This window comes from Eptatretus burgeri, chromosome 9 (assembly GCF_056783735.1).
Source record: "Eptatretus burgeri isolate ZD-2024b chromosome 9, Ebu_testis_v1, whole genome shotgun sequence".
NCBI classification, from domain to species: domain Eukaryota; kingdom Metazoa; phylum Chordata; class Myxini; order Myxiniformes; family Myxinidae; genus Eptatretus; species Eptatretus burgeri.
Genome location: NC_140969.1, coordinates 64,409,036 through 64,435,319, shown reverse-complemented (window position 1 = coordinate 64,435,319; position 26,284 = coordinate 64,409,036). Strand labels below are relative to the sequence as shown.

General features: G+C 42.7%; 1 protein-coding gene across 1 annotated transcript in view; it reads right to left on the bottom strand.

The window, feature by feature from the left end:
* LOC147020223 (cadherin-13-like) overlaps positions 1–25,799 on the bottom strand; it is a 68,747-nt gene extending 42,948 nt beyond the window's left edge. Inside the window, exons 1-7 of the mRNA XM_085895399.1 lie at positions 25,542–25,799; positions 11,641–11,742; positions 11,221–11,379; positions 9,144–9,288; positions 8,836–8,993; positions 4,716–4,859; positions 2,496–2,681 (exon numbers count right to left, since the gene is read on the bottom strand). Of these exons, the coding sequence (XP_085751525.1) occupies positions 2,496–2,681; positions 4,716–4,859; positions 8,836–8,993; positions 9,144–9,288; positions 11,221–11,379; positions 11,641–11,742; positions 25,542–25,598 (951 nt within the window). The 5' untranslated portion in view covers positions 25,599–25,799. The remainder of the gene's footprint in view (positions 1–2,495; positions 2,682–4,715; positions 4,860–8,835; positions 8,994–9,143; positions 9,289–11,220; positions 11,380–11,640; positions 11,743–25,541) is intronic.
* Positions 25,800–26,284: the final 485 nt, after the last annotated feature.

Here is a 26,284-nt window from a genome sequence, read left to right as displayed (position 1 = left end):
GCACAAGGTTCTTGATGCTGGGATCACACGTTTGAATACATTGGATGTACTATGATGATTTTTGTTAATTGTCCCTGTATGAGGGGTGTTTCAAGGTGGAAATTCTGAAATGTAGAAACTAGAAGGGGACTTGGTAGAGTGCATCCCTCCGCCACGCAATGTCTGATCCACGAGAACATATCTGGCCCAATATATTTTTGAAATATCATGTTGTATATCGTGTTTGGCCCAATCTCTCAATGGTGAAGAATCACTGAAAAAAAAAATAATTATTGTATCCAGATTAGGATTAAGATCTTCACCAAAATTGAACCAATTCGTCCTTGCCACACACATACAACGTGTCCACCAAGTTTTATCTGAATCCGTCCACAACTTTTTGAGATACAGTGTTATATATCGTTTTTGGCGCTATCTCTCAATGGTGAAGAATCACTTTAAAATTTTAGTATTCGGATCTGGATCTTCACCAAAATCTAATCAGTTCGTCCTTGTCACACACCGAACATGTACACAAAATTTCATCCGGATCCGTTCACCACTTTTTGAGATATCCTGCACACAGACAGACAGACATAAAGGGGTGAAAACATGACCTCCTTCAGCTTTGGGGCAGAGGTAACAACAGTTCATTGCTGGAATTTTGCACAACGATATTGCCCATGGTAATAGGCAAAATATACAGGAAAACCGGTCACAACATTATACTGAGTAAAATCCAGACAGCAAGCTTAATTAAGGATACTGTGGAACAGAAGTGTTTCAATACGTTCCTTGTGGGGAGAACATCAAACAGGATGAAATTCATGGGATAGGCTGTTGTTTGCTCAATATGGTGATGCAGGTTTTCCACGTAGTTGCGCTTCAAGAATGGCCACGAATTGGTGACAATCTTGAGCCTTCTTATTTTTATCCAACTGTTGTCACTCAAGAAAACATTAAAAGTGTTGACTAGCTAATTTGGGAAAATTTTCAGATTGCTATGTGTGAAAATACAGAAATTGATGCCAGTGCTAGAAATACAATGGAAAGGATTATTCAATCTAGTTGTTCATGACTTCCAATGTACCAAACATTTGATGAAAAGACAATTTGCATGGTCATTGAAGCAGAGTGTGGAGGTACGTGCATTCGTCTCAGCCGGCTAGCCTGGGTTTAACTCTCGACCCAGCTGCAGTTCCTTCAGAAAGTATTCACACCCCTTGACTTTTGTCACATCTTGTTGCGTTACAGCCCGAATTTAAAATGGATTAAATTTAAACTTTTTGTCACTGACCTACACAAAATACCCCATCATGAAAAAGTGAAAACATGTTGTGAGAAAGTTTTACAAATATATTGAAAATGAAAAGCTGAAATGTCTAATTTACATAAATATTCAACCCCCTGAGACTGTCAACTGTGGGACCTTGTATATATAAAGGTGTGTTTCTTTCTAAATCATGTCCAATCAATTGAATTGGCCACAGGTGGACTCCAATCGAGTTGTAGAAACATCTCAAGGATGATCAAAGGAAATTGGATCCATCTGAGCTCAATTTGGAGTGTCATTGCAAAGGGGTTGAATACTTATTGACGCAAGCCATTTCAGCTTTTTATTTTTAATTGATTTGTAAAAATTTCTTTAAAAATATTTCCACTTTGATATTATGGGGCTAATCTACACTAATGTGTAGATTAGTGACAAAAAAAATCTCAATTTAATCCATTTTAAATTCAGGCTGTAACTCAACAAAATGTAAAAAGTCAAGGGGTGTGAATATTTTCTGAAGGCACTGTATAAAGTCATTGTGGTGTTTCACAGGCAGGGCAAGGTTTCAATGTAACAACCTGCCCAAAGGTGTGAGACAATGATAGCTCATGAGATACCAGCGGTACCATAGACATACAGTAGGTGGCAAGTGATAAGTGTGTGTTGCATGGGTCGATTTTCCTCATAGTGACGGGTTATTACACCAAGTACCCATTTGTGAAGAGAATGCAAGAGAGGACCATCAGTGCAGCAGTCAAGGTCATGCCTGAGTGTTTTAGTATGTTTGGTCCACTTCTGGAATGTGTTAGGTGGAATGTAAAACACACGACAACATTGCTGAGGTATTCACGCAGTAATGGTTTGATTGAGAGATAAGTTCAGACAGTGAAGAACATAACCAAAAAGTGTATTTAATTGGAAAATGATGAAGATATTTCAAGGATAGCGAAGCCACTTTAAAAGTTTCAGTGGCAATATTTCAAATCAAGTTGCAAAACGACTCAAGTTGGTTTTTGGTTTGAATTGTAGATCCAAGTCTTACAACTATGACTATTAGTAAGGCTCAGTGGAATATATGGGGACTTTGCAGGGGTCTGATGGTGCGAGGGGAATGGGTATGGGGGTAGGGGTGGGGGGGGGAGGGGAGGTCTCGAGAAGTGAAGTAGTTCTAAAAACACATGATGCAGGAATAAAAGATCTACGATTAACTTAATCAGGAATTTAACCATCCCTTTTGCTGCACCTTTATAGTAGAGATGATGGGATTGTTGGAGGTGTCATTGGTAGCAACTGAGAACTGGTTTTCCACATCACCACTAATAATGGAATAAACAGCTTTCCAATTATTGCTGCCCTTTTGATCTTGATCCTCAATGGTCACTGATGCCTTCACAGGACCCAAGATGGTTTCCTTGATGCTGCCTTGAAACTGCACACACACACACACACACACACACACACACACACACACACACACACACACACACACACACACACACACACACACACACACACACACACACACACACGTTCTCTTTATAAGTGTAAAGAAGAGAGAAAGCAGAAAGAGATTGTCCACATCTGGGTCATGCATTGAGCCCATATTTATTCTCCAAGCAAACTAGAAAATAGAATTTGGCATATGTCTCCACCCTGGTTAGATGTCAAACCACTGTTATGTTTGATCTCAAAGGTCACATTAAAAAAACGAGATACCTGCGATCACAAAGCAATTGCCAAGGGTAAGCCTCTCCTGGTCCCCATGAACAAATGAGTGCCTTTTTTGGGGGGGTCACAATGTGATCTTGTATCCATAAAACTCAACATCATGAAAATTGGAGGAAAACTATTGAAGTTATGATCAAAAAGGTGTTTTTTGTTAATTAAGTCACAATCTGAAAAAATAGATCGAGGACACGATCAAATATCAGGTGCACAACTTCAGTGCAGATCCACCATTATGATGCAAATACATCTTGGAAGGCCAAGTGGTCTTTGAGATTCCACATTGGAAAATTTGAGCGAAGACAAAAAAATGCATTCTTTTTTTAAAACCCCCATTTGACCTTGACCTTTAACCCTGAGCAGGATCCATCCATCCATCCATCCATTGGGACCACACTCTGTGCAGAGCGTTGATGCTGCCAAAGCAGTCTCCTTGGCTATTGGGCACAATCCTGGATGGGTTGCCACTCCGACACAGGATACCAGCATGCTGGCACTCAATTTGCCGACTTTGGAAGGATGACAGGCCGAGTTAACGCCACCTGGTATTAATTCAACAGCTGAGCGGGATTTTAACTCAGGACGCTAGGATCCCAAGCCCACCACTCTGAGCAGTATGATGTAAGTTAATCATAAATGCAACTTGCTCTTGGCTATCTCGAGGGAGGAATTTCGTTGTGATCGGACAAACCTTTGTCCAATTATGACGAAAAATGTAAAAAAAAAGTCTATAATTAGGTCATGACCTTAAAAATTAGGTCAGGGTCCCCAAAAATGTCAACCCTACATACTTTTTATTCTCATTATCGATGAAAAATTCCATTCCAAAAGTCCCAGCAGGCTACGATATAGAGCTTGGACATTGGCAGGAAAAAAAAACAAAACAAAACTAAATGGTGGTTTAGTACTTCGAGAGGTCTAAGAAACTCTGTGATACCATCAAAAATTGAGGGCACTAATTGGAGAAACAAACACGACAACAGGTATAAATAAGCCTCCCCCTATCTTATAGGGGGAGGCTTAATTAAAAGTCACATTAGATGGAGAAAGAAGAGAGAGACAAGTAGAAGAAAGAAAACATCAGATGTTTCTTATTCAAATTTCGATCGGCAAAATTATTTTCAACGACCACATGCCCTTTGACCTGTTCAACCCGATATGAAATCAGTTAGTCTTTGTATCACGGTCAATACTTGTGCCGAATTCGGTTGTAATTCCGTCTGTGGTTCACAAGATAATGTAGTAACAAAAATTTGCAATCAAAGGTCACATGGCCACTGACCTTTGACCTTTGACCTTTTGAAACCCCAAATCGAATCAGTTCATCTTTGCAATACAGTTCATAATTTTGCTAAGTTTGGTTGGAATCCCTTCAGTAGATCACAGCTATCACGGTAACGGAAATCTGCGAAACAAGCACGCACAGACGGATGCACAGCCAGACAGACAAGCTGAAAACAGAATGCCTCCAGTGCCTTTAGCTGCGGAGGCAAAAACAAATAAATGATTGTTCACACTTGCTGGTGTGACGCTTGTATGATGTTTATCCTCAGGGTGCCATGTTGTTAAGCATGACACGTACGTTACTTACACAAGTCTTTGAGTGAGCTCGTAAAAAGTTTGTCAGGTCAGTAAAACTGGTTGGCCATTCGCCTTGCAGTGTAGTACATTAGGTGATGAAATTCAAACCCTGAATCCACCATACATTTAAATGTTCTCCTACAGTATAGGGACTGACCTGATTTTTGGTGAATCTGGGAGGGTTGTCATTCTTGTCTCCAATTACGATTGTGGCTGTAGCAGTTGTAATTAGAACATTACATAAACTGATTTTACCATCACAATCCTTTGCAACAACCACCAGTTCATACTTGCTTTTCACCTGTAACAGAAAAAGCATGGACATCAGAACGCAGACACTTCTAAGCTGACTTTGAAGCAGGACACTGTAAAGAATAACTCAGCCTCAAGACTTTCAAAGTGTAGTTAAAATTTGAATTCATCTAAAATGATTGAGAGGATCAGAAAAATGGCACTGCCTATATTTTTTTTTTGTATGCATTGTCGAGGCTCGTATGACAGCTAACACATGAGAGCCTTCCTAGGATCATCATAATTTAACATTCAGTTCAACTGCGACACAAAATCTTCCTTTTTTTTTTTCCAACAGTCAGTTATTCCCACGTTGTTGTGGGGTTGCCCTGAAACATATAAAGTTTATAATATGAACAGTCTTCTTATTCTTGTGTATGGCAGCTTGGCTGTTAGGTAGGTATCACTTTGTTGGGGTGCGACTCTGCCACTGATGCTGTACCCCTATACCAGGACACTGATACTCATTTTGCCAATCACTGAAGGATGACAGGCTTAATCAACCCCACCTGTTGTTAATTCAGTGACCAACGGGGCTCAAACTCAGGACCGACCCTAAGATCCCAAACCAGCCACCCTCACCACTAAGCCAACACCAGGCTAATATGTGCAGTAACACCTGGACAATGTGGTTACACCACCTGCTGAGTTGGTAGTTTAAAGATTGAAATTGCTCAAATTAATTTCAATAAAGCAGTTGAAACAAATTTATGGTTTTCCTCATTCCATCCCATCAAGATAAACACAATGCATTTCATGTTTAGCAAATGTATTGTTGTGTGGTAGGCACCCACCCAGTAAACACTATCAAGTGGTTAACGGCGACACTGGAGGCTAGCTCCGAAGTTTGAAACAAGAAGTGTATAATTTGCACAAATCGACACCCGAGCAGTTGACATCGTTCATATTCAGTGCGTGTTCTAACATGCCGGTTATCAAACTGAAGTTGTCACAAATTAATCCACCAAACATAATTAATTCACCAAAACTATTAGTGTGGCAAAATGGCAGCAACATGTTATACTTCATATTGAGACAGATGGCATGAAATCCCAGACACAAAGACAGACAGAAAACTACAACAGCACTCGGTGAAGCCCATTACCTCCGCCAGGCTGAACTGAACAGTTTATGTTTTGTATCCCATTATAGGCTGGCTCTGCATCAGGACCTTAACCAAAATCGAATCCGCTTGTTATCGTCAACTACACAACTCTCACCCACCAAGTTTTGTCATAATCCATCTAAAACTTTTTCAAATATCATTTCATGCAATACATCGTTTTTGGCTCTACCTCTCAAAAGTGAGGAATCACCCAAAAACTTCTCGGATCCGTATGCAGATCTGGATCTTCACCAAAATGGCATCAATTGTTCCTCGTCACACACACACAACTTGTCCATGCACAACTTTTTTTTAGTCATTGTGCTACATATCGTTTTTGGCCCCATCTCTCAATGGTGAAGAATCACTTAATAAATTGTAGTATACGGATCTAGATCCAGATCTTCGCCAAAACCTAATCAGTTCATCCTTGTCACACACTCATCGTGTCTACCAAATTTCGTTCAAATCCATCCACAACATTTTGAGATATCCTGCTCACAGACAAACAGACAAACACATGGGTGAAAACATAACCTCAATCCACCTTTGGTGGTGGAGGCAACAATATTGTACCAGAACAAAACCCACACTTTGGCTGCAGCGGCACAAGGCACACATCAAACACTACGACTGCAATTACTACAACCACTACGACTACTATTACTAATCCGCTTGCCCAGATAGGAGGCATAATGACCCCACATTAGGGGTTGACCCTCTTGCACTTAGTTTCCTTGGAACAGGGGGAACATGGTTTGAGGGGAGGAATTTTTAGAATTCTGTTGCCATAGTGTCGGTGATTGCAAGGCAACACAGAGAGCGAGAGCGAGAGCGAGAGCGAGAGCGAGAGCGAGAGCGAGAGCGAGAGCGAGAGCGAGAGCGAGAGCGAGAGCGAGAGCGAGAGCGAGAGCGAGAGCGAGAGAGAGAGAGAGAGAGAGAGAGAGAGAGAGAGAGAGAGAGAGAGAGAGAGAGAGAGAGAGAGAGAGAGAGAGAGAGAGAGTATCACAGTGTGGGACCATGAAACCTTTCCCTGACTCCTGTCCTGCTGTATGTCTCTGTCCCCCCTCCCCCACCCCCAGAGGCCAACCATTCAATGTCCGCAGAGTTGTCTCCCCATAAGTGGATCCACCAATCAAGGCCCAGAGGTGTACTCACTGCCCCAGCTACGGTGGACTAATCAGAAACTCAATCATCATCTAATTATGGCCCAGGGATGGTCTAGGGCCTGTCTCTCCCACAATGATGGGTGGCTGGAAGAAGAAGCCTTCTTCCTTTGTGCGTAGGAGAGGAGGGCACAATCTTACCCTACTCAATATGGGACTTTCGTAATGTCTTGGGAACACCCATCGATGCCTTTCACTCAAGTGCTGTGCGGTCCCTTTCATCGACTCACTTCTGATGATCAGAATGAACCTGCTGTTGCTAGAGCATAAACAAATCGTCTTATTAACACAATTTGCGTCGTTAAAACGAGAGTGTCACACTCCGTCTTGAAGCACCAAAAACCTGAACTATTCCCATGGAATGATTGGAGTCTCACTGGTATAAAACCACCGTTTTGTAGTTAAAACGTTAACTTGTTGATCATGATTACCATATGCACGTATCTTTATCTGTCCACACAAAATACCACATTGACTTGCATTTACCTTTTCCACTTCCACTCTCTACATAATGGCACTGCAAGTTAAATGTACTCTTAATAAACTTCAAGCCACGAAATAAATAGTGCAAGTATCTGGTCAACTTTCTGAATAACCAGTGAGCTTTTAGAATGCTTTGCTGCCAGCAGAGTCACTCAATGCCAGTGGCGGATCACTGTCATGCGACGGTGATGCGGATGGATCGTCATTGTATTTCCATGACTTGTCAGGGGCTGAAGAAGAAGTTGATTTGGAGAAGCCCACAAATCACAAAAAAATTAGCCATATTAGTTTTATCATGTATGTGGTAACTTTTCCAATTAATGCAGGCCGGGTGTACTCCTGATTTTTTGGGGGGTGGAGGGAGTGTGTGCGTGTGTGTGGGGGGGGGGGGGCTCCCACATCAACATTTGTTTTTCAATACAAGAGCTGATCACTTAAGGGCCTGTGAAGGTTATTTTTTTCCGTTATTTTCAGCAGTTCTCAGCTACATTCTATATCACTCCATCCATGGGGACTGCGCGACCATTCTCGTACAATTTGCACCCAACATTTGATGTGTATACGAGTTCAGTGAGCAAACGAAATAGATGATAAATCATGGTGTTGAAGAAAGATCTCGAAGACTAATTGATACAGTACGTGTAGGCTGACATATAGATTTTGTTACCTCGCACGCATCGCACGATATATTATGCCCGGATCGGCGCTGTTGCTAAGGGGTTCTGCACATGCACACCAATGCATTGTGGGGTGATTATATAATCGAGAAGGTCACATCATTGAACTTTGACATGAATTACAAGCCTGGTGTTGGCTTAGTGGTTAGGGTGGCGGATTGGTATCCTCGGGTCCTGAGTTCAAGCCCCGTTGGGCCGCTGAATTAATACACCAGGAGGTTGACTCAGCCTGTCATCCTTCCGAGGTCGGCAAAATGAGTACCAGTGTACTGGTAAGGGGGACACTGCATCAGCGGCATAGCAGAGTCCCAACCAATGATGCATCCGGCAGCCACAGACTGCACTCGATCGAGAGAACGTGAATTACAATCACATTGGTAGATGATGCATATCGTACAGCAAATGGGATTTCAACATCGATTTCCAGCATCATGAAGAATCAGGTCAGATGAAAACAAGCTGGCCCAGACAAACCCAAATTGTCTACTTTCTCAAGCACACCAATGGCTTCATTGCCAGCATGCTATTTTGTTGTTGTTGGTGGTGTTATTTTACCTCTCGGTCTTGTACGGAGCGTGTAGTCACAATGCCCGTTTCTTTGTTGATGTCAAATATGTTTTCATCAGGTTTATTCACAAACTCGTATACAAGTTTTACATGGTTGGTGTCCTCTTTGTCTGCATCAGTTGCCTTCAAGCGGAGCACACTCGTTCCTGCACTCACCACAAGGAAATTGGGAATCGAGGGTGTGCTGCTGGACATAATCAACTCACAGATGGTTACTAAAGTGGCTGTTTAAGAATCGAGAACACAACAGGTTAAATCATCGGTGCCAAAAAGTGCTGTGGGATAAACCACCATACCTGCAGGGGTGCCTTCGACCAGTGAGCCATGAAGTGACGTTGGGTCAAACACAGGGCTTTCATCATTAATGTCCACAACGATGATTTTCAGATCCTTGGCAACGTCAACTTGTTGATCATGATTATCATACGCACGTATCTCTATCTGTCCACACAAAATACCACATTGACTTGCATTTACCTTTTCCACTTCCACTCTCTACACAATGGCAATTAATAAAACATCATCTTTGTGATAGGCTGGAAGAGGAAGAAGAAGAGAAATTTATATATATATATATATATATATATATATATATATATATATATATATATATATATATATATATATATATATATATATATATATCTTCTTGTTCTTCTTTCGGCTGCTCCCGTTAGGGGTCGCCACAGCGAATCATCCGTATGATCCGCATAGTGATTTGGCACATGTTTTACGCCGGATGCCCTTCCTGACGCAACCCTGGTCGCCTCTTACGACACAGGGATATGGTACACCTATTTTAACTGGGGGATACACCGGCCCAGTACACTGGTACTCACTTCATCGACCTCGGAAGGATGACAGGCTGAGTCAACCCCCTGGTGTATTAATTCAGTGGCCTAATGGGTCTTGAACTCAGGACCTTTTGGATCCCAAGCCGCTGCACAAACACCAGGCTTATATATATATATATATATATATATATATATATATATATATATATATATATATATATATATATATATATATATATATATATATATATATATATATATATATATATACATACATACATATATATATATATATATATATATACATACATACATATATATATACATACATACATATATATATATATATATATATATATATATATATATACATATACATACATATACATACATATATATATATATATATATATATATATATATATATATATATATATATATATATATATATATATATATATATATATATATATTTTTTGCAAGTCAGGTTTTACCTGTGCATTGCAAAAGTCAGTTCAAAGTTTATAAAAAAAAATTCCTTTCTCATTAAATATCGAATGCAGCCAGGTCAGGATAGCTCCGTGGTCGTGTACTCATCTTTGATTTATCCAGTCAGGGTTGAATTCCTGAACCGACTTCAAAAATGGTCATTTTGGTGTTATGCAGACAGGGCAATGCATACAACAGTAACCTGCTCTTTAATGAGGATGCGATACAGTTGTGGGTGGCATCCATGAGCGTTCGTTTGTGAATGTCAAGAAAAATCTTGAGATACCTTAAAAAAAAGTAAGCCATTGTATAACCACCACACACCAACCAAATTCTAAATTCTTCCCTAATCTGCAGGAGGCACTATCTCTGACCTCACTGCATTACCATTAACATTAGCCTGGTGTTGGCTCAGTGGTTAGGGTGGTGGCTTGGGATCCTAGGGTCCTGAGTTCAAGCCCCGTTGGCCGCTGAATAATACACCAGGAGGTTGACTCAGCCTGTCATCCTTCTGAGGTCGGTGAAATGAGTACCAGTTCCAGTGTGTGTACTGGTAGAGGGGCACTGCATCAGCGACACAGTCGCGCTTCAAGAAATTATAGCTACCCTGGCAGCTAAGCTGCCATACGACCACCACACACACCATTAACATTGCAACTGAGCAGCCAGGTGCTCCATATATGAGAAGAAAATAGTTGCTTTACCAGAATCGAAGCATTGTGTAACATACGTACAGTATTATAATTAAAGTGGGCTATACAACCTATATACTGGCCGAATATTTTGTTTAGTTGGGGTTTTCTGACACCAAATAAGGTGTCATAAGATCTAATTTTAAAAGGTATAAAGAGTATGGTAAACATTTTATTGAAAGAAAAGCAAATCAAACAGCAGTGCACGGTGAATCCAAGCAGTGACAGCTTTATATTTACATATATATTGTATAGTCTTGCATATATAGTATTGTAAAGTATAGTCCAACCAGTTCGTGAATAGCAAGAAAGGCAACAAACTATATTACAAGAAAATACAGTCAAAGATGCACATGAAAGTAAATGTAAGAGAAATCAAATAAGGTGCAGTAAAATACCTTATACTCTTCCTTTACTTCTCGGTCGACGATGTGATTCAAATATATCCTGCCATCTTTATTGATCATGAAAGTCCCACTCTTTGGATTAAGTTCATTAACACCTTCTCCAGTGATTTTGTATGTCAACTCCTGATGGACAGCCTCATCGTTTACCACCTGTGGACAGGCATGAGAAATATCTTAATATTAGCATCGGCAGTGCCCCTGCTACTCAGTCTAGCAACAATGTAGGTTGGGCAAACAATGTAGATTGAGGGAAAAGAAGAGCTACAAAAATTAGAGAAGAAACTGAATTGCACTTGACATTTGATTTGAAGATGTAGACAGAAAAGAACAAGAATATCTGATTATGACTAAATGTCTGAAACAGTTAAATGTAAATGGTCATACATTGTACAATGTGCCTGCAACACTTACAGTGGTGACATACAATGGGTATTCCTTTGTAGATGTGATGTTCTCATCTACCCGTGGCATGGGTGGTGCCCAATCTCGTTTGTTTCGCACCAACAGTGTACCCTAAACAGCCCACATGAGGGAGATGGGAACAGTATACATGGTGAGAAGAAAATCAAAACAGGAAGGGAAGTTGTATTTAAATAAAACACTAGAATGGTACCCGGTAGAGTACATACCTCCACCAGGCTAAACAGTTTACATTTTGTATCCCACTGGTAGGTCGGATCTACATTTGGACTAACAAAAATCGAATCATCTTGTTCTTGTCACTGACCCAACTCACCCCCCAAGTTTCGTCCGAATCCGTTCACAACTTTTTTGAGATATCGTGCTAAATATCGGTTTATCCCAATCTCTCAATGGTGAAGAATCACTTCAAAAAATTATCGCATCCGAATCCGGATCTTCACCAAAATCAAATCAATTCGTCCTTGTCACACACCCAACATGTCCACCAATTTCGTCTGAATCCATCCATAACTTCTTGAGATACCCTGCTCACAGACAGACGGATCAACAGTGGTGAAAACAGGACCTCCATCCACTTTAAGTGGTGGAGTTAACTCGACGTTGAGAATCTTCAAACCGGGCATGTTAACTATCACAACTGTACTAACTAAAGATATTACTTTGTGCGTCATAAATGGCATCATGCCTATGGAAAGCATTCATTCAAGCAAGTCATTAAAAATATTTAGTTAAAATGTGTCAAAAAGTCCACAAGCATAGATTCGAGAGTAACTGTATCGCACTTCCATGATGGTTTGCAAAGAACATGCCCCATCACTCCTATTCTTCCCACACTTTCCTACTATTCTCATCACTAGCTTTCCACTTTTTTTTTTTTGTATACCTTGGTCGAGGCTCTCATGAGAGCTAACACACAACTCACAGCAAAGAGGCATGAGACAAGAGGGGCGGGAGTGGAAGGGACAAAACAGTGGGGAACAGACACATTAGGTGAACTGTGGAAGGGAGAGGGATGGGGATGGGACGGGGAACATGGCGAAAAGAAGATGGACATTTCAGGGAATTTCAGGAAGGAAAGCAGGAGAAATGAAGGAAGTAGGCTTGGGTGGATTATCGGGGGTAGAAAAGATCGAGGATATGGATGGGGGAAGATAAGAGGTGGTGGTGAACAGCTGTTTTGAAAGCCTGGAGGGAAGAATGGGAAAGAATAGAGTGAGGAAGTTTATTCCAAAGGCGGGAAAAAAGAGGAATGAAAGAGTGAAGATGAGCAGTGATTCGTGATTTTGGCAGTTTTACCAGAAGGGGGTTGTTGGCGGACCTTGAGCGCCCTGTGGAAATGTGGTGGGGACAAATCGCAGAGAGAGCAGGGGGGACAAGGCTGGAGAGGAGTCGGTAGAAGACAGAAAGACCACCGACCAACCTGCGGTGATTGAGTGAGAGGCCCAAAGACTCAGCTTCATTGCGGGAGATGCCGATGATCTTAAATGCCCTGGTTTCGACAGCGTGAAGCCGAGAAAGGTGGGAGGCAGGAGCACCAGCCCAGAGGGGAGAGCAGTACTCCATCAGGCTACGGACAAAAGCTTTGTAAGTGGTCAGGAGCTCAAGAAGGCCGAGGAAGGACTTTGCACGACGGAGGATTCCCAGTCGGCGACTGGCTTTTGAGGCGAGGTTGGAAATGTGACTTTCCCAGGAAAGGTCATGGCAGATAGTGAGACCCAGAAGCTTGAAAGAAAAGACTTCTTCCAGAGGATTGTTGAGAAAGTGGATGGGGGGGTTTTGTAAACGGTCCTTTCGAAGAGACATAGTGAGAGTGTGAGATTTGTCTGGATTGAAAGACATGTTCCACGTGTTGGACCAGTTTGTGATTTTATCCAGATCTGCAGTGAGCGAAGAAGCTGCTGCTTGCCGGTCTGAGGGATGACAGATGGTACGGCAGAGGGTGGAGTCGTCGGCAAAGAGAAATAGAGGATTTTCCAGAGAGTCCGAGAGATCATTGATGAAAACCAGAAAAAGAACAGGGCCCAGAACGCTACCTTGAGGAACTCCAGCCTGGACAGGAAGAGGGGATAAAAGAACTCCATTTAGGGCCACACGTTGACTGCGACAGGAGAGGAAGTCTGCGAGCCATGAGTGGAGATGGCCTTGAATACCATGGGAAGAGAGTTTGGTGAGTAGGGCAGGGTGCCAGACTGTGTCAAAAGCACGTGATATGTCCAGGGATACGGCTCGGATTTCCTGTCTGGCATTGAGTACCTCCATCCATTGATGGGAGAGCAGAAGCAGCATATCCAGGGTAGAGTGACCTGGTCTGAAACCAAATTGATGATTGGAAATCAAGCCATTGGAGAAGAGGAAGGATTTCATATCTGAGGCGATGATGGATTCCATAACCTTGCTGATGATTGGGAGAAGGCTGATTGGTCTGTAGTTATAGGGATCTGTTTTTGCACCTTTTTTATGCAGGGCAGTGATGTTAGCAGATTTCCATGCAAATGGCAGATGACCTTGGGCAAATGAGAGGGTGAATAGAACAGAGAGAGGGTGAGCAAGAGCAGAAGAGCAGGCTTTGAGGACACGTGGGCTGATGCCGTCTGGACCGGTTGCAGAATCTGACTCGAGGTTTGAAAGCAAGCTCTCCACCTTGTCAGGAGAAAGGTATCTCTGTATCTCAATTATAATCTTCTTAATTAAGCACCTCCACTCCGTTTATATGACCATTACACATAATAAATAGATACTCCCTTATGCGATTGCTAGAATATCTTGCAAGTATAAAATCAATTATCCTTTTGTTTGGCAACCATGATATTTGATTTAAAAAGTGTACTTTCGGTTTTGGTAGATTATATGTATTGACGTCAAGCTGCATTATTTTACTTTCTGACAAGTATCACCATCAGCCTTCACCTTCTTTGGAGGTGAAATTGACTGCATAATGTTGCACACTAATGGTTTTTACCTGGTCAGGTAGTGGATTGAATTGTTTTATATGCAAGTTTATTTTTCCGAAACATCATAGGAACTACAAAGAATAGTCAATTTCTTTAGTCGGACAATCATCCAAAAGTACACCACAAACTTTCCAAAATGTGATCGTCAATTTTCGATTGGACATTCCACGTCATGTAAAGAATTATATCGATCAGGAAAAGAAGGAAAGGGAAGAAGGTATCATGTATTTGCCTGTGACTGAACATATGCCAACAATTTGATTTCAGGCTGTTTCAAAATCCATTAAAATTATCGTAATTTTTAACAATGATCTTTTAGGGTCATATAATGGAGTGCATGCAAGGGAGAGCACACATGTTTATGAATCACCCGGTCTGTGAAACACAAGGATGACAGTTTATGGGTGGGTCAGGATTCAAAACCCAGGCTAGACAACTTAGAGGTGAGTGCGCGTGAGCAGGCTATGGTGAGTACCATAGCCTGCTCAACAATGCTTTGACTTGGAACAAGCCGCAACGGTTTCTGTACGATAAAGGACTCAAATTTTTTTTTTTTTTTATCAATTTCCTCACTCATATCATCAAATGCCTGTTCTTCATACCTATGAATCACTGCATACATCGCTTGTGTCGGTGCTATAGTTTTCAAATTAGGAGCTTGGAATGATTTGATGAATTATATGATGCGATTTTCCATGATGGACTATATCGGACTAATTGGGGTATATAATCAAAATCTGTCTTCGGATTTGAGGATCGGAGCTCGTGGATTAATGAAGTGTCTAAATCTGGAGTGAAATCTGAAAATTAAAAATAATTTGTGATTCTTATAACAAAGCATATTAATTTAAAAATAAGCAAGGCTGTGCTCACATTCTTTGCAAATATGACTTCTCCATATTTACACAAGAAAATGGGAAATTGCCAAAGCATTAAACTTAACTCTTTCTACTGTTTGGACAATTATATTGAATGAAGAAAAGATTAAGGAATGTGCCCAAAGTGTAACTTCATTGAGTTGAACAAAAATAATTAAGCAGTGGGACAAGTTTGGAGAGACGTGGGCAGAGGTTGTGGTGACTGTGGCTGGGTACTCTATGGAGAAATTATGGGAGTTAGGAAGGTAAAATCAAATTAAAAGAAAGATTAACACAATGGGAGGATAAGCATGAGTAAATCAATAGGATAAGTGAACGAGTTCAAGAGACAATTGGAAAATGTTTTCAGTGGTTACAAAGCAATGTTTGCTGAAAGAAAGAAGAAACCAATGCCAAAGACTCTCTTTAGCTTCTTCCAGAAGGTTGAAAGGCCTCGAATTAATGAAACACAGTAGGATGGCCGAGAGGTATGCACACTCCCCTCTCAGCTGTCAATGCTGGGTTCGAATCCCAACCTAGCTATAAACTGTCATTGATAAATGGTGTTTCGCAGGGAGATTAATTAATGTGTGTGCCGTCCCTCAGATGAATGTTAAACCAGGTGTCACATCTGCCAGAATTAGTTTGTGGACATTAAATATCCCTTTGTGTAGTCCTTCATGAAGAGTAGGCAGCTATCCCTGGCATCCTGGCCAAATTCCAAATTCCTGCTCTAACCTACAGGAGCACTGCATCAGCAGCAATGCCACAACCTCGGTCAACGATGCTACTTTCAGCATTGTGCTGCACAGTAAAAAAGAAGACAACAAGCCACCTATGTATAGTATCTTATTGTAATAATATTTTAATTAATTTACTCTGAAAAATTTGCACTCAATTTTTTTTTCTGTCAGGAACACATTCCCCATTTAATACATTTCAAAATAAATGGGATTTTGAAGTTCGATTTACATGATTTCGATTTAAACTATGTTTTCCAGGAGCGCATCGATGACATAAATAGGGAAGTGCCTGTATATAGATACTATATCTGCATGTGTGTGTGTGTGTGTGTGTGTGTGTGTGGTCATAAAACAGAACATAACACGATGTTTGCTAACTCCTCTCCCCCCTCACCTTTCTCTCTCTTTTCTCACCTCCCCCCACCTCTCTCACACTCTCCCTATCCATTCCTCACCCCCCCCTCATAATAAAGTGCAGCACTCTTCCCCCTCCCTCTCTCTTTCTTTCGTTTCCACCCCCCTCCTTGCACTCCTCCCTCACAGTGCATAGCAACACGTCGTGAGGCATCACTCTCCCCCCTTCCTCACTCTCGCCCCTCCTCACTCTTTCCCTCCTCTCCCCCTTATTTTATCGTGCCGCGGATATGTAAAATATTTGGTGGAATTGTGCCTCTGATGATAGAACATGAAATATGGCACATAGTGAGCCCTGTCCTTGGGAAGGTTTTGGCTGTAGGGCCATCACAGATGTCCTGTGACAGTAATGGCAGACATTTTCCAAAATGGCCACCAAACTTATGAACATTGTGTCTATGATTTTTGCACTTGCAGTGATGTTGTGTGGATCAGAATTTATGTGATTTTGTTATTTCTGTTTTTGCGTGTGTGTGTGTGTGTGTGTGTGTGTGTGTGTGTGTGTGTGTGTGTGTGTGTGCGTGTGTGTGTTTGATTAAGAGAATAAAGATAAGAAAAACTGCAGCAACATGTCCCTATCTCTGCTTTCAGGTGTAGCAGTGTGATGATGGCCAAAATTTACTAGGTGGTGGATCCTCTACAGTCTGGAACATCAAGACAATGTGACAACAGACTGGAGCAAGTGTGCTCTGTGTCAGTACGACGCATCAGAGGTGCTTCGCTGTACAGCTGAGTCCAGCCATGACACGCAGGGAGCAGGCTGAAGACAATTGCTGACCTTCTTGTGGGTTTCAGTAGGATTGGTTGTTTGGCAAGAACAATAAATCCATCACGCCTTGATGACGGCGAGGGAATTGAGGCAACACTGCAGCAGCAAAAAGCCAAGTGGCATGACTCATGTAGACTTGAGTTTAACAGAAACAAACTACAGCATGCAGAGAAGAGGAAGAGACCCAGAGAAGATGATGCAGATGGCTCAAAGAGGTTCACCTGTCAGAGTGTGAGAGAGACAAGTACTTCCATTGAAACATGTTTCTTCTGTGGCAAACTTGCACCAGCTGGAGGGCCCTTGTGCAAAGCATCCATGTTCAGGGTTGATGTCCATGTCCGACAATGTGCCCCCAAATCGCACGACAAACCACTATACTTGTCAAATTTAGTGCAGGAGACCTAATTGCACAAAAGGCCCAGTACCATGTGCAGTGCCTCATCTCTTTATACAACAGACACGAGAAACAAAAGCACCTGAAGAGTCTGATATTGACACAGTGAATCATGGCATTGCATTTGCTGAAATGGTACCTTAGATTGAAGATGCCCCCATGGACAAACTAGTTGCACTAGTCTTCAAACTCACAGACCTGGTGAATCTGTACAGCACCAGACTGAAACAACGTGGGACTGATGCAATAGGACACATCCACTCCACCAAGCTCAAAGACAGAATATTTGGTTACTTTCTGGACATGGAAGTCACAAGCGAGGCTGAGATGTTGTCCTCATTTCCAATGAAGATGTTGGATCCACATTGAGCAAGGCATGCGAGCATGATACTGACAATGACGCTCTTCATCTTGCCAGCTCGCTGCTAATATAGTGAGGAGAGACATGTTCAAAATGAAAAACCAGTTCAGTGGTTCATTTGGAAGCAAGTGTCAGGAAGTTTCTGTGCCAGTTTCTCTCTTGACACAAGTTGCTATGGTGCTGAATGGACAAAAGATCAAAGTACAGTCGAGTGCCTAAGCAAAGCCCCAACCAGCTCTCAGTATTTCGCAACATTGACACTAACCCCAGCTCTACTGGTGTGCATGACTCAATCCATGGAACTGGTATATCCCTGTTTCAACACCCAGTCAACAACATCAGTGGAGTTGATCAGGCTGTTACAATGCAAGGTGATACTGCTACCAAGGGAACTACACACCTGCCCGAGACCTATACTTGTATCCCTCCTGCTGCTCTTGTCAGACAAGATCCACATGTGCTGAAGTAAAAGGGTCCAAACAAAACAGACTGTCAGCACATACCACAAGCCATGCAGAAGGAACATGGGTAAGGTTGAAGTAATAGATTTCCTATAATAAATTACCTTCACTTTCTTTGCATCTGCCTGGGGGATTGCCAGACGGAGGCCCCTGGAGTACTGGCGGAAAGTGAATGCAGTGACGCGCTGCTCTGGCGCATGCTCCCATACCTGACCTGACCTGACTTTCTTTGCAAATGAGACACAAAACAATACACACTGCAACAAAAAACATTTATCTTATGCTGAGATAGTTAATCAAAAAAGAAGATAATTCATCTTAAAACTGGGTGCGACACAGTGTCCTGTTTTGGAGGCAGGGGCAAGAGGACTGCATGGGACACCTGGAACACATATGGAGATGTCACTCCAGCATTCTGCGCCTTCATTGCTTGGCCAAGCCCACAATCCATAGAGAGAATGACTGGGGCCACTGGAGCGATTTGTGGTCCTGCTATACGACCGTACCAGGTGCCAGGAGTGTGTCAATGAGGCAAGGAAGCATATGTTCACTCAGAAAGGCAAAGCAATTGATTGTCTGCCTCCTACACAGGTACAAAGGCTGTACTCATCCAGCACATCATGATGATCGTGGTTCCAGAAATTCCATCTCCATCGTGAATGGGGGTGGAACAAGAAGGACGAGGGTGGCTGGGAAATATGCTGGACAACCCTACAAGAAGCCAAGCTTTTCGGGAACTCATCCGTTGTGGCTGCAAGAAGGGCTGCAGAGGACACTGCAAGTGCAGATTTCTGAACATCAGTGTGAGAACGCTGTTGTGCAGTGCACTGCTCTTTGTCCCTGCAGTGAAATTTGCATTGACTGACAAGTTACAATGGTCACAAGACTGATGGGACATGAATTAGGTCACATTGAGCTGTAAAATCTGAAACATAGCACGTTCCTTCAGTAGATTAATGTGTGCTCACACGTTACCTGCTGACAGTTGTATTGAACTGAAAGGCAATTGCTCCAGTAAGTTTTGATGAAGTTGCCCCCACTTAAAATAACAAAAGTGTTCCTTTATGACTCCCGAAAAATGATTACTTGGCATTATCTACCATTGTTAGTTAGATAAACTACTGATTATGAGGTAAATAATCCACAAAGTCAGATCTCCTTCCCCTACAATAGACTTCATCTGCCATATCAGAGGTACGATAACAGCCGATGGTGGCCATCTTGGAAAATGGCCGCCACTTTTGTTTCAGGGTAAATCTGCGATGGCCCGATGGCCAAAATTTTTCATTAAGGTATATTCTAACTGTGTCAAATTTCATGATCCTATCATCTATCAATGGCACAATTTATTTACATATCTGCAGTACTATTGGTGTTACCAGCGTGAAGCGATGGGTGGTATTTTCTCGTATAAAATTTAAATTACAATTAAAAGGAGGGCTGCGGCCAGAAATGGGATTTTATGGAGCCTTTGTTGTTTTGGTTGATGATTTGCCTCGTGCTGTTGTGACTTCAGGTTCAAATCACCAAGCACTATGCTGGTTTAATGTCCTTGTCCTTCGTACGTGTAATACACGCAAAAGCCCTCCCACTTGCTTCAGGCACTATTGTTTGTGAGAAACTGTGAGGGTAGTAGATATGACATGGGAAGGGAATGCAACAATAAATTTGAACAAAATTCACAATAAGTAGAAAGGGCTGTTCAAAATAACACTGATTTAAGCTTTTAAAGGAAAAATTTCAATATGCTTGAGTGACAGCCACTGCGATGCAAAAGTAATACCTTTTAACAATACTGTAGTTACAATTGTTACAAGCCTGAAAATGACCATGACTATTAACTTTAAAGCAGATGGTGATGACACTACACTTCTACCAAGTCTAATCCGAACGCCAACCCCAACAGCACAGCTGCACTTCTGTAACGACGCAACCAGCAGACAAAATTAAGTCTAATTTCGGTAAAACATGCATTTCCTAGCTGAAATAAAAATAGCTTATGCTGAGTTACCGTACATTAAACTCTATCTGCCATTTCCTGGCCTATTCAGCAAAATCAACTAAATTTTCCGCCACATGCTTCATTTTCCAGCCTTACTGCTGATGCCATCTGCAGCATTAGAGAACTTTAAAATAAATATATTGTTGTGGATCTCCACCACGCCGGCGTGCGAGCGACTGCTTTTAGCTAATCGCGGCCGCGCACCCACCGGACGGGCAATCCTGTCATAGCTTTCCGGATCAACGCAGAAATCCAGCTACGGGTGTGCTTTTAAGCACACCACAACCTTGTCAATACTCTACCCGTGCTACAGGGTCCGATCGCCGAATTGACGATTTACCTAAGTATGTGCGCAGACAGAAATGCCAGGATTTACACCTCGACGGGACCCGTATGGATACGAGCCGCTGTACGCAGTTCGCGCAGTTTGCGATTTGCCGAGTGGTTGTATATCGCCAAGCCCCGTCGGATCCGATTACTTTATCGGCTATTTAAAAGCCAGCTAATATTCTGTACGTAATTACAGCAGCTCAATGGAGGAAGGGGACGCAACGAGCAGGTGAACATTCAAACAATGACATTTATTTGTCACGTATGCAGTCAATGAAGCAATGCAGATATACAAGCACGTATGCAATGAATGGGGGTAGGGACAAGACACGAGCAAACAAAGACCTACAGCCGTATCTATTTATTATGTACACAATCTCTGAACCACAATTCTACTTAACGGACACGGCACCACAACTTTCATAGAAAGAAAACCCCAGGAAAGGAAAGGGCAGAACAGGACCCGTAGGCCTTTAATGTTCGCGGAGCTTTGGAGACAGAAGGAGCTCCGTGAGACCGTGCTGGTTACCTGCCACCCTCGTGGTGACTTGCTGAGCGACCCTCGATGTTTCGTCACCACCCGACTGGACTCCACCGGTGCCTCCGTCGACCAAGGAGAGAGAGAGAGAGAGAGAGAGAGAGAGAGAGAGAGAGAGAGAGAGAGAGAGAGAGAGAGAGAGAGAGAGAGAGAGAGAGAGAGAGAGAGAGAGAGAGAGAGAGAGAGAGCAAGGAGAGAGACTCTCTCACTCACTCGCAAACCGCCAGCTGCCAACTCCCTCCTCACTGCTTTCTCCGACTCCAGACTCCAGACTCAACTGCTGGCGACTCCTCTCCTCCACTGCTGGTCGGTGTCTCCTCTCCCCACCTCAACTCAACTCCTCCAGAGCTCCACTTGTCTCCAGAGCTCCACTTGTCTCCAGAGCTCCACTTGTACTCAACTCAACTCAACTGCTCGTCGGAGTCTCAACGCACCCTTTTTATCGCCACAGTGCTTCGCCCTCCCTTCCCGGCGTGCGGGGATAAATTCCAGCAGAGCCCGGCATGGCTCTGTGGTTGTTGGTTCAACCGTCACTTCTGTTTACCAGTTCTGAGGGAAAATTCCAAGAAGTGTTGTTTTTCTTCGGTGAATCGGGTATTTTTTACCGTTGCTTTAGTTTTCTTTATTTGTTGAGAATTCATCGTGTTGGTTGGCGGAGATGTTATTCGTTGGGGAGGCCATTGTCTGTGGGGATGTTGGCGGTTTGTGGAGAAGGTGGTTGTTGAGATGTGGATGTGGTTGTTGAAGTAGTGGTGTGGTTGGCGTTTTGGAGAAGGTGGTGAGGAGATGCTGTTGTGGTTGTTGAGATGCCGTTGTTCCAAAATAAAGATATCAAAAGAATAATGGCTGACTCAAAGATCACAGCCCGGTTAAACGAATAATTGCCCTTAAGACATTGGTGGGGAAATCTAATCTGAACACACACTTATCGACATAACTGATCTCTGGGAAACCTGAATGGTGTTCTGTGAATTTCCACAACCGTAACAATATAAACCCCAAATATTAGCAAAAGATAATGCAGGCCTCATAGCTTTTGAGAAGCCTAAAGTACCCTGCCCCACCCTCTATTCTCCCCCAAATTACAAGATATGTGCACCACACATCCTGCATTATACCCAATATAAATTTTTCTGTGGCCAACTTGTCAAGTTAGATCCTCGACAACAACAATTAAATCTCAAATTGATTGAACTTCACTAGTTTTCACTCGAGTGTTTTGTGAGTAACTTAAAATTATTGAGACCATTAAGGAAAATAATTCCTGCAAAATGAGCCAAAGCAACTGAAAGTAGTGAAAGTTCTCTCTGGCCTTGACCGTGAGTCATTGACAGGCCCAGTTGGCATCAGTGCCCACATCCTCACATCATGTTCTGCCATTCTTGCTTCTGCTATGGCTACCATATTTAATCCAGGAATGAAGTCTGCCTTATATGCCACAGGTAGAAAGCTTGGCTAGCAAAGCAGGATGCCGGACTGTGTTGAATACCCATCTGCCGCCTCCCATTGGCCTGGAAGTCAGCAGAAACCACTCTCACAAGACGTGTGCAAAAACAGATCCTATCAACTGCAGATATTTGAGCTTACTTCAAATTAGAGTCGTGCCATGGAATCCTTCATTGCTGCTGATGTCAAGTCTTTCCTGTTTTCAAGCAACCTGATTTCTGAACATCAGTCTGGATTCCATCCCAGTCACTCAACTCTGGACACACTTCTGGTCTTCTCTTAGCAATGGTTGGAGGTCCTAAATTTCAATCAGGAGGTGAGGACCATTTCTCTGGACATACCTCGGATATTCAACACAGTTTGGCATCCTGCTTTTGCTCTCGGCTCGGACCTAACTCCAACGTGACGAGAGCCAAGCTCTCGGCCTGTGGCTTCCAGGATTGACTTCATTCGTGGCATTCTCACTTTCTCCACTCATGCAGTCAACATGTTGCTATCAATGGAACTCTCTCCTTCCCTCCCTCAGTAGAGACTAGAGTTCCCCAAGGCAGTGTCTTAGGGCCAGTCTTGTTCCTCATCTACATAAATGACCTCTCACAAATCCACATTACATCATACAGTCATCCATTTCACTGAAAGAAAGTCTGCAGCTGCATCACTTTCTGAAGATCTGGAATTGATTCTATGCTGGTCTGATAAATGGAACAATGTCCTTCAATCATCGATAATCTCACCATCTCACACTGTTGCTCTGGAATGATTGTCAAACTCACCCATCTATCCATTTCCATGGTCAGCCACTGGAATAGATTCTGTCTCTTAAGCTTCTAGGTCTCAGTATCAGCCATGACCTCTTTTGGACCAACCACAGAACAAAGCTGACATTCAAAGCCAGCCACAGACTAGGCATCCTCCATCAATCCAAGTCTTTCCTTGGAAAATCAAAGCTACTCATAGTCTAGAAGGTCTTTGTCCATAGCCAAATGGAGTACTGTTCTCTACTATCAGCTGGCGACCCGGCAGCACATCTGTCTTTCCTGGATTCTGTGCAATGTAAAGCTTTCAAAATGATTTGACTCTCCCACGATGTGGCAGAAGCACAAGATATGTTGCTTTGACATCGCAGGCAGGTCGATGGTCTCTTTTTAAGCACCACTTCTCCAATATTGTTCCCTCTACTCGCACAGTCCTTCGACATTCCCCAGAAACTCCAGGATGCAAGCGTTCTTCCAGTAACCCCTTCCCAATTAAACTTCCAAAATCCAGGTTGACTGTACACGTCAACTCATTCGTTCCTCGCTTCTCACATCTGTGCAACTTCCTTCCAGAGGGTGTTCTTCCCAAATCTTCCTTCTCAGGGTTCAGGCAGGTAGTGCACCACCGCATATTATCCTCTATCCTGATCCATGTTCTATATTGCCCCCATTAACTCAACCCTCTTACTTACTGATTTCAGTGTTTCCTGCCCTCCCTCTCTCTTCTTTTCATATCCATTAATTGCCTTACTGGTTGTGCCCAATCATTGCCCCGCTATCCAACTGTCAGTTCAACCTTGCCATCCCATGAGCCTCGATCTTGGAAGAAATCAAAAGATGAGACAGGTAAGGGTCAAACCACATGTGAAAGGTAAAGAAGCATTAATTCATGCAACTAATTTCAAAGTATGTTATCATGTTCTTAAGGCCACACTGAGCTGGCAGAATGGCCTAGACCTAGAGGTACATGCAATCACCTCCAAGCTGTCTAGCCAAGCTGTCTAACCTGGGTTTGAATCTCGACCCAGCTATAAACTGTCATCCTGCTGTTCCAAAGGCAGGGTGATTCATCAATGTGTGTGTGCCGTCCCTCGGATAGATGTTTAACGTGGTATCCTGCTTGTTGACAGCAGTTATTGAATGTCAAATATCTCACGGTGTCATTTGTGAAGAATAGACGACCTATCGCCACCATCCTTGCCAAATTCCAAATTCCTGCCCTGACTTCCAGAGCGGACTGCATCAGCGGCACAGCCGTGCCCTGAAGAAGAAGAAGAAGAAGGAGGAGAAGAAGAAGAAGAAGAAGGCCACACCAAGACAGAACAATAATGTGTATTCAAACAAGCATTTACACTCAAACTTTTAAGCGATGTTTACTTTTATTTATTTTAAAAAAGTTTAAATTCCTCTGTTCTTTGATACATGATATGAGGTGGGCTGCTAGGCGATGAGGGTAGTTCTTCAATAACGTGTTCTTTATTTATTTATTTATTCATGTTTACCAAAAATCCAGAAAGATACACCTACTGTACCTGGACAAGCAGATTCACAGTACGGCATGTGATACCTATCATACATTCGATACTGGTGTTCTCAACGAATGAATTTTATTTATTTATTTCCCACCCCCTAACATACCTGCAATTATAATGAATTGAAAACTTTGTCTTGTGCTGAACGAAACAAAAATAATAGTCAACTTGTTTCTGGTTTTCAGAAAGAAAAAAAGAAAAAAAAAAACAACAACTCACCATTTCTCTCCTGATAATGGAAATATTAACATACATGGAGTGGATTTGGTAATCATTATCGATTGTGACCAGTATGGTGCAAAGGTGAGGAGCATTAAGAGTGACCGCGCGGCTCACCTGTATCGCAAACATGCATCCGAGGACGAGAATGAAGAACAGCAACGCGGCGCCCATTGCGCAGGTACACCGGATCGACACCAGCCCACGAGAACAGAGCGAGCGCGCACTGGGTGCGGGTGCGGCGGCACGGATTGGACAGGGCGGAGTCAATGTGATCACACTTGCACGGGCACAGGTAGAAAGGGAAGAGGCGGAAGATGAAATATGAGAGAAAGGGAGGGAAGTGGAAGGTTTATGGGTGTGGAACCAAGGGAGGAGGAAAAGTGAGGATGGAGGATGATGGGGGTTGTGGTGTATGTGTGGGGGGTGGGGGGGGGAGTAAAACGAGAATAACCCGAGTGGTAGGTTTATGTTGAGGAGGGAGGGGAAATGTGTCTTATGTTGTTCTTGATTTTTTTGAATTAATAACGCTTTTTGAGCCCTGGGGTTCCATCGGTACCCACGCCCACATAACAACTTGAAGGTACTGGCTTAGGGTAACTAATGCTAAGACGCTGGTACTGACAGTGCCGGTTTGTTTCATAAATCTAATACAATAATGGCTTTACACGGTGGAAGATCACACTTGTAATCCAGTCTGCCGAGGAAATCCTGCAGTACTTACATGGCAACCGATCTCGATTTGTCCGAACTGTAAGATAAGATCACAGTAGGTCATCGACACCAGGTGAGATTTACAATGTTAGGACATGACATGTTGTCCCCTTGATTAATCTCACTCTCAAAAAAACAAACAAACA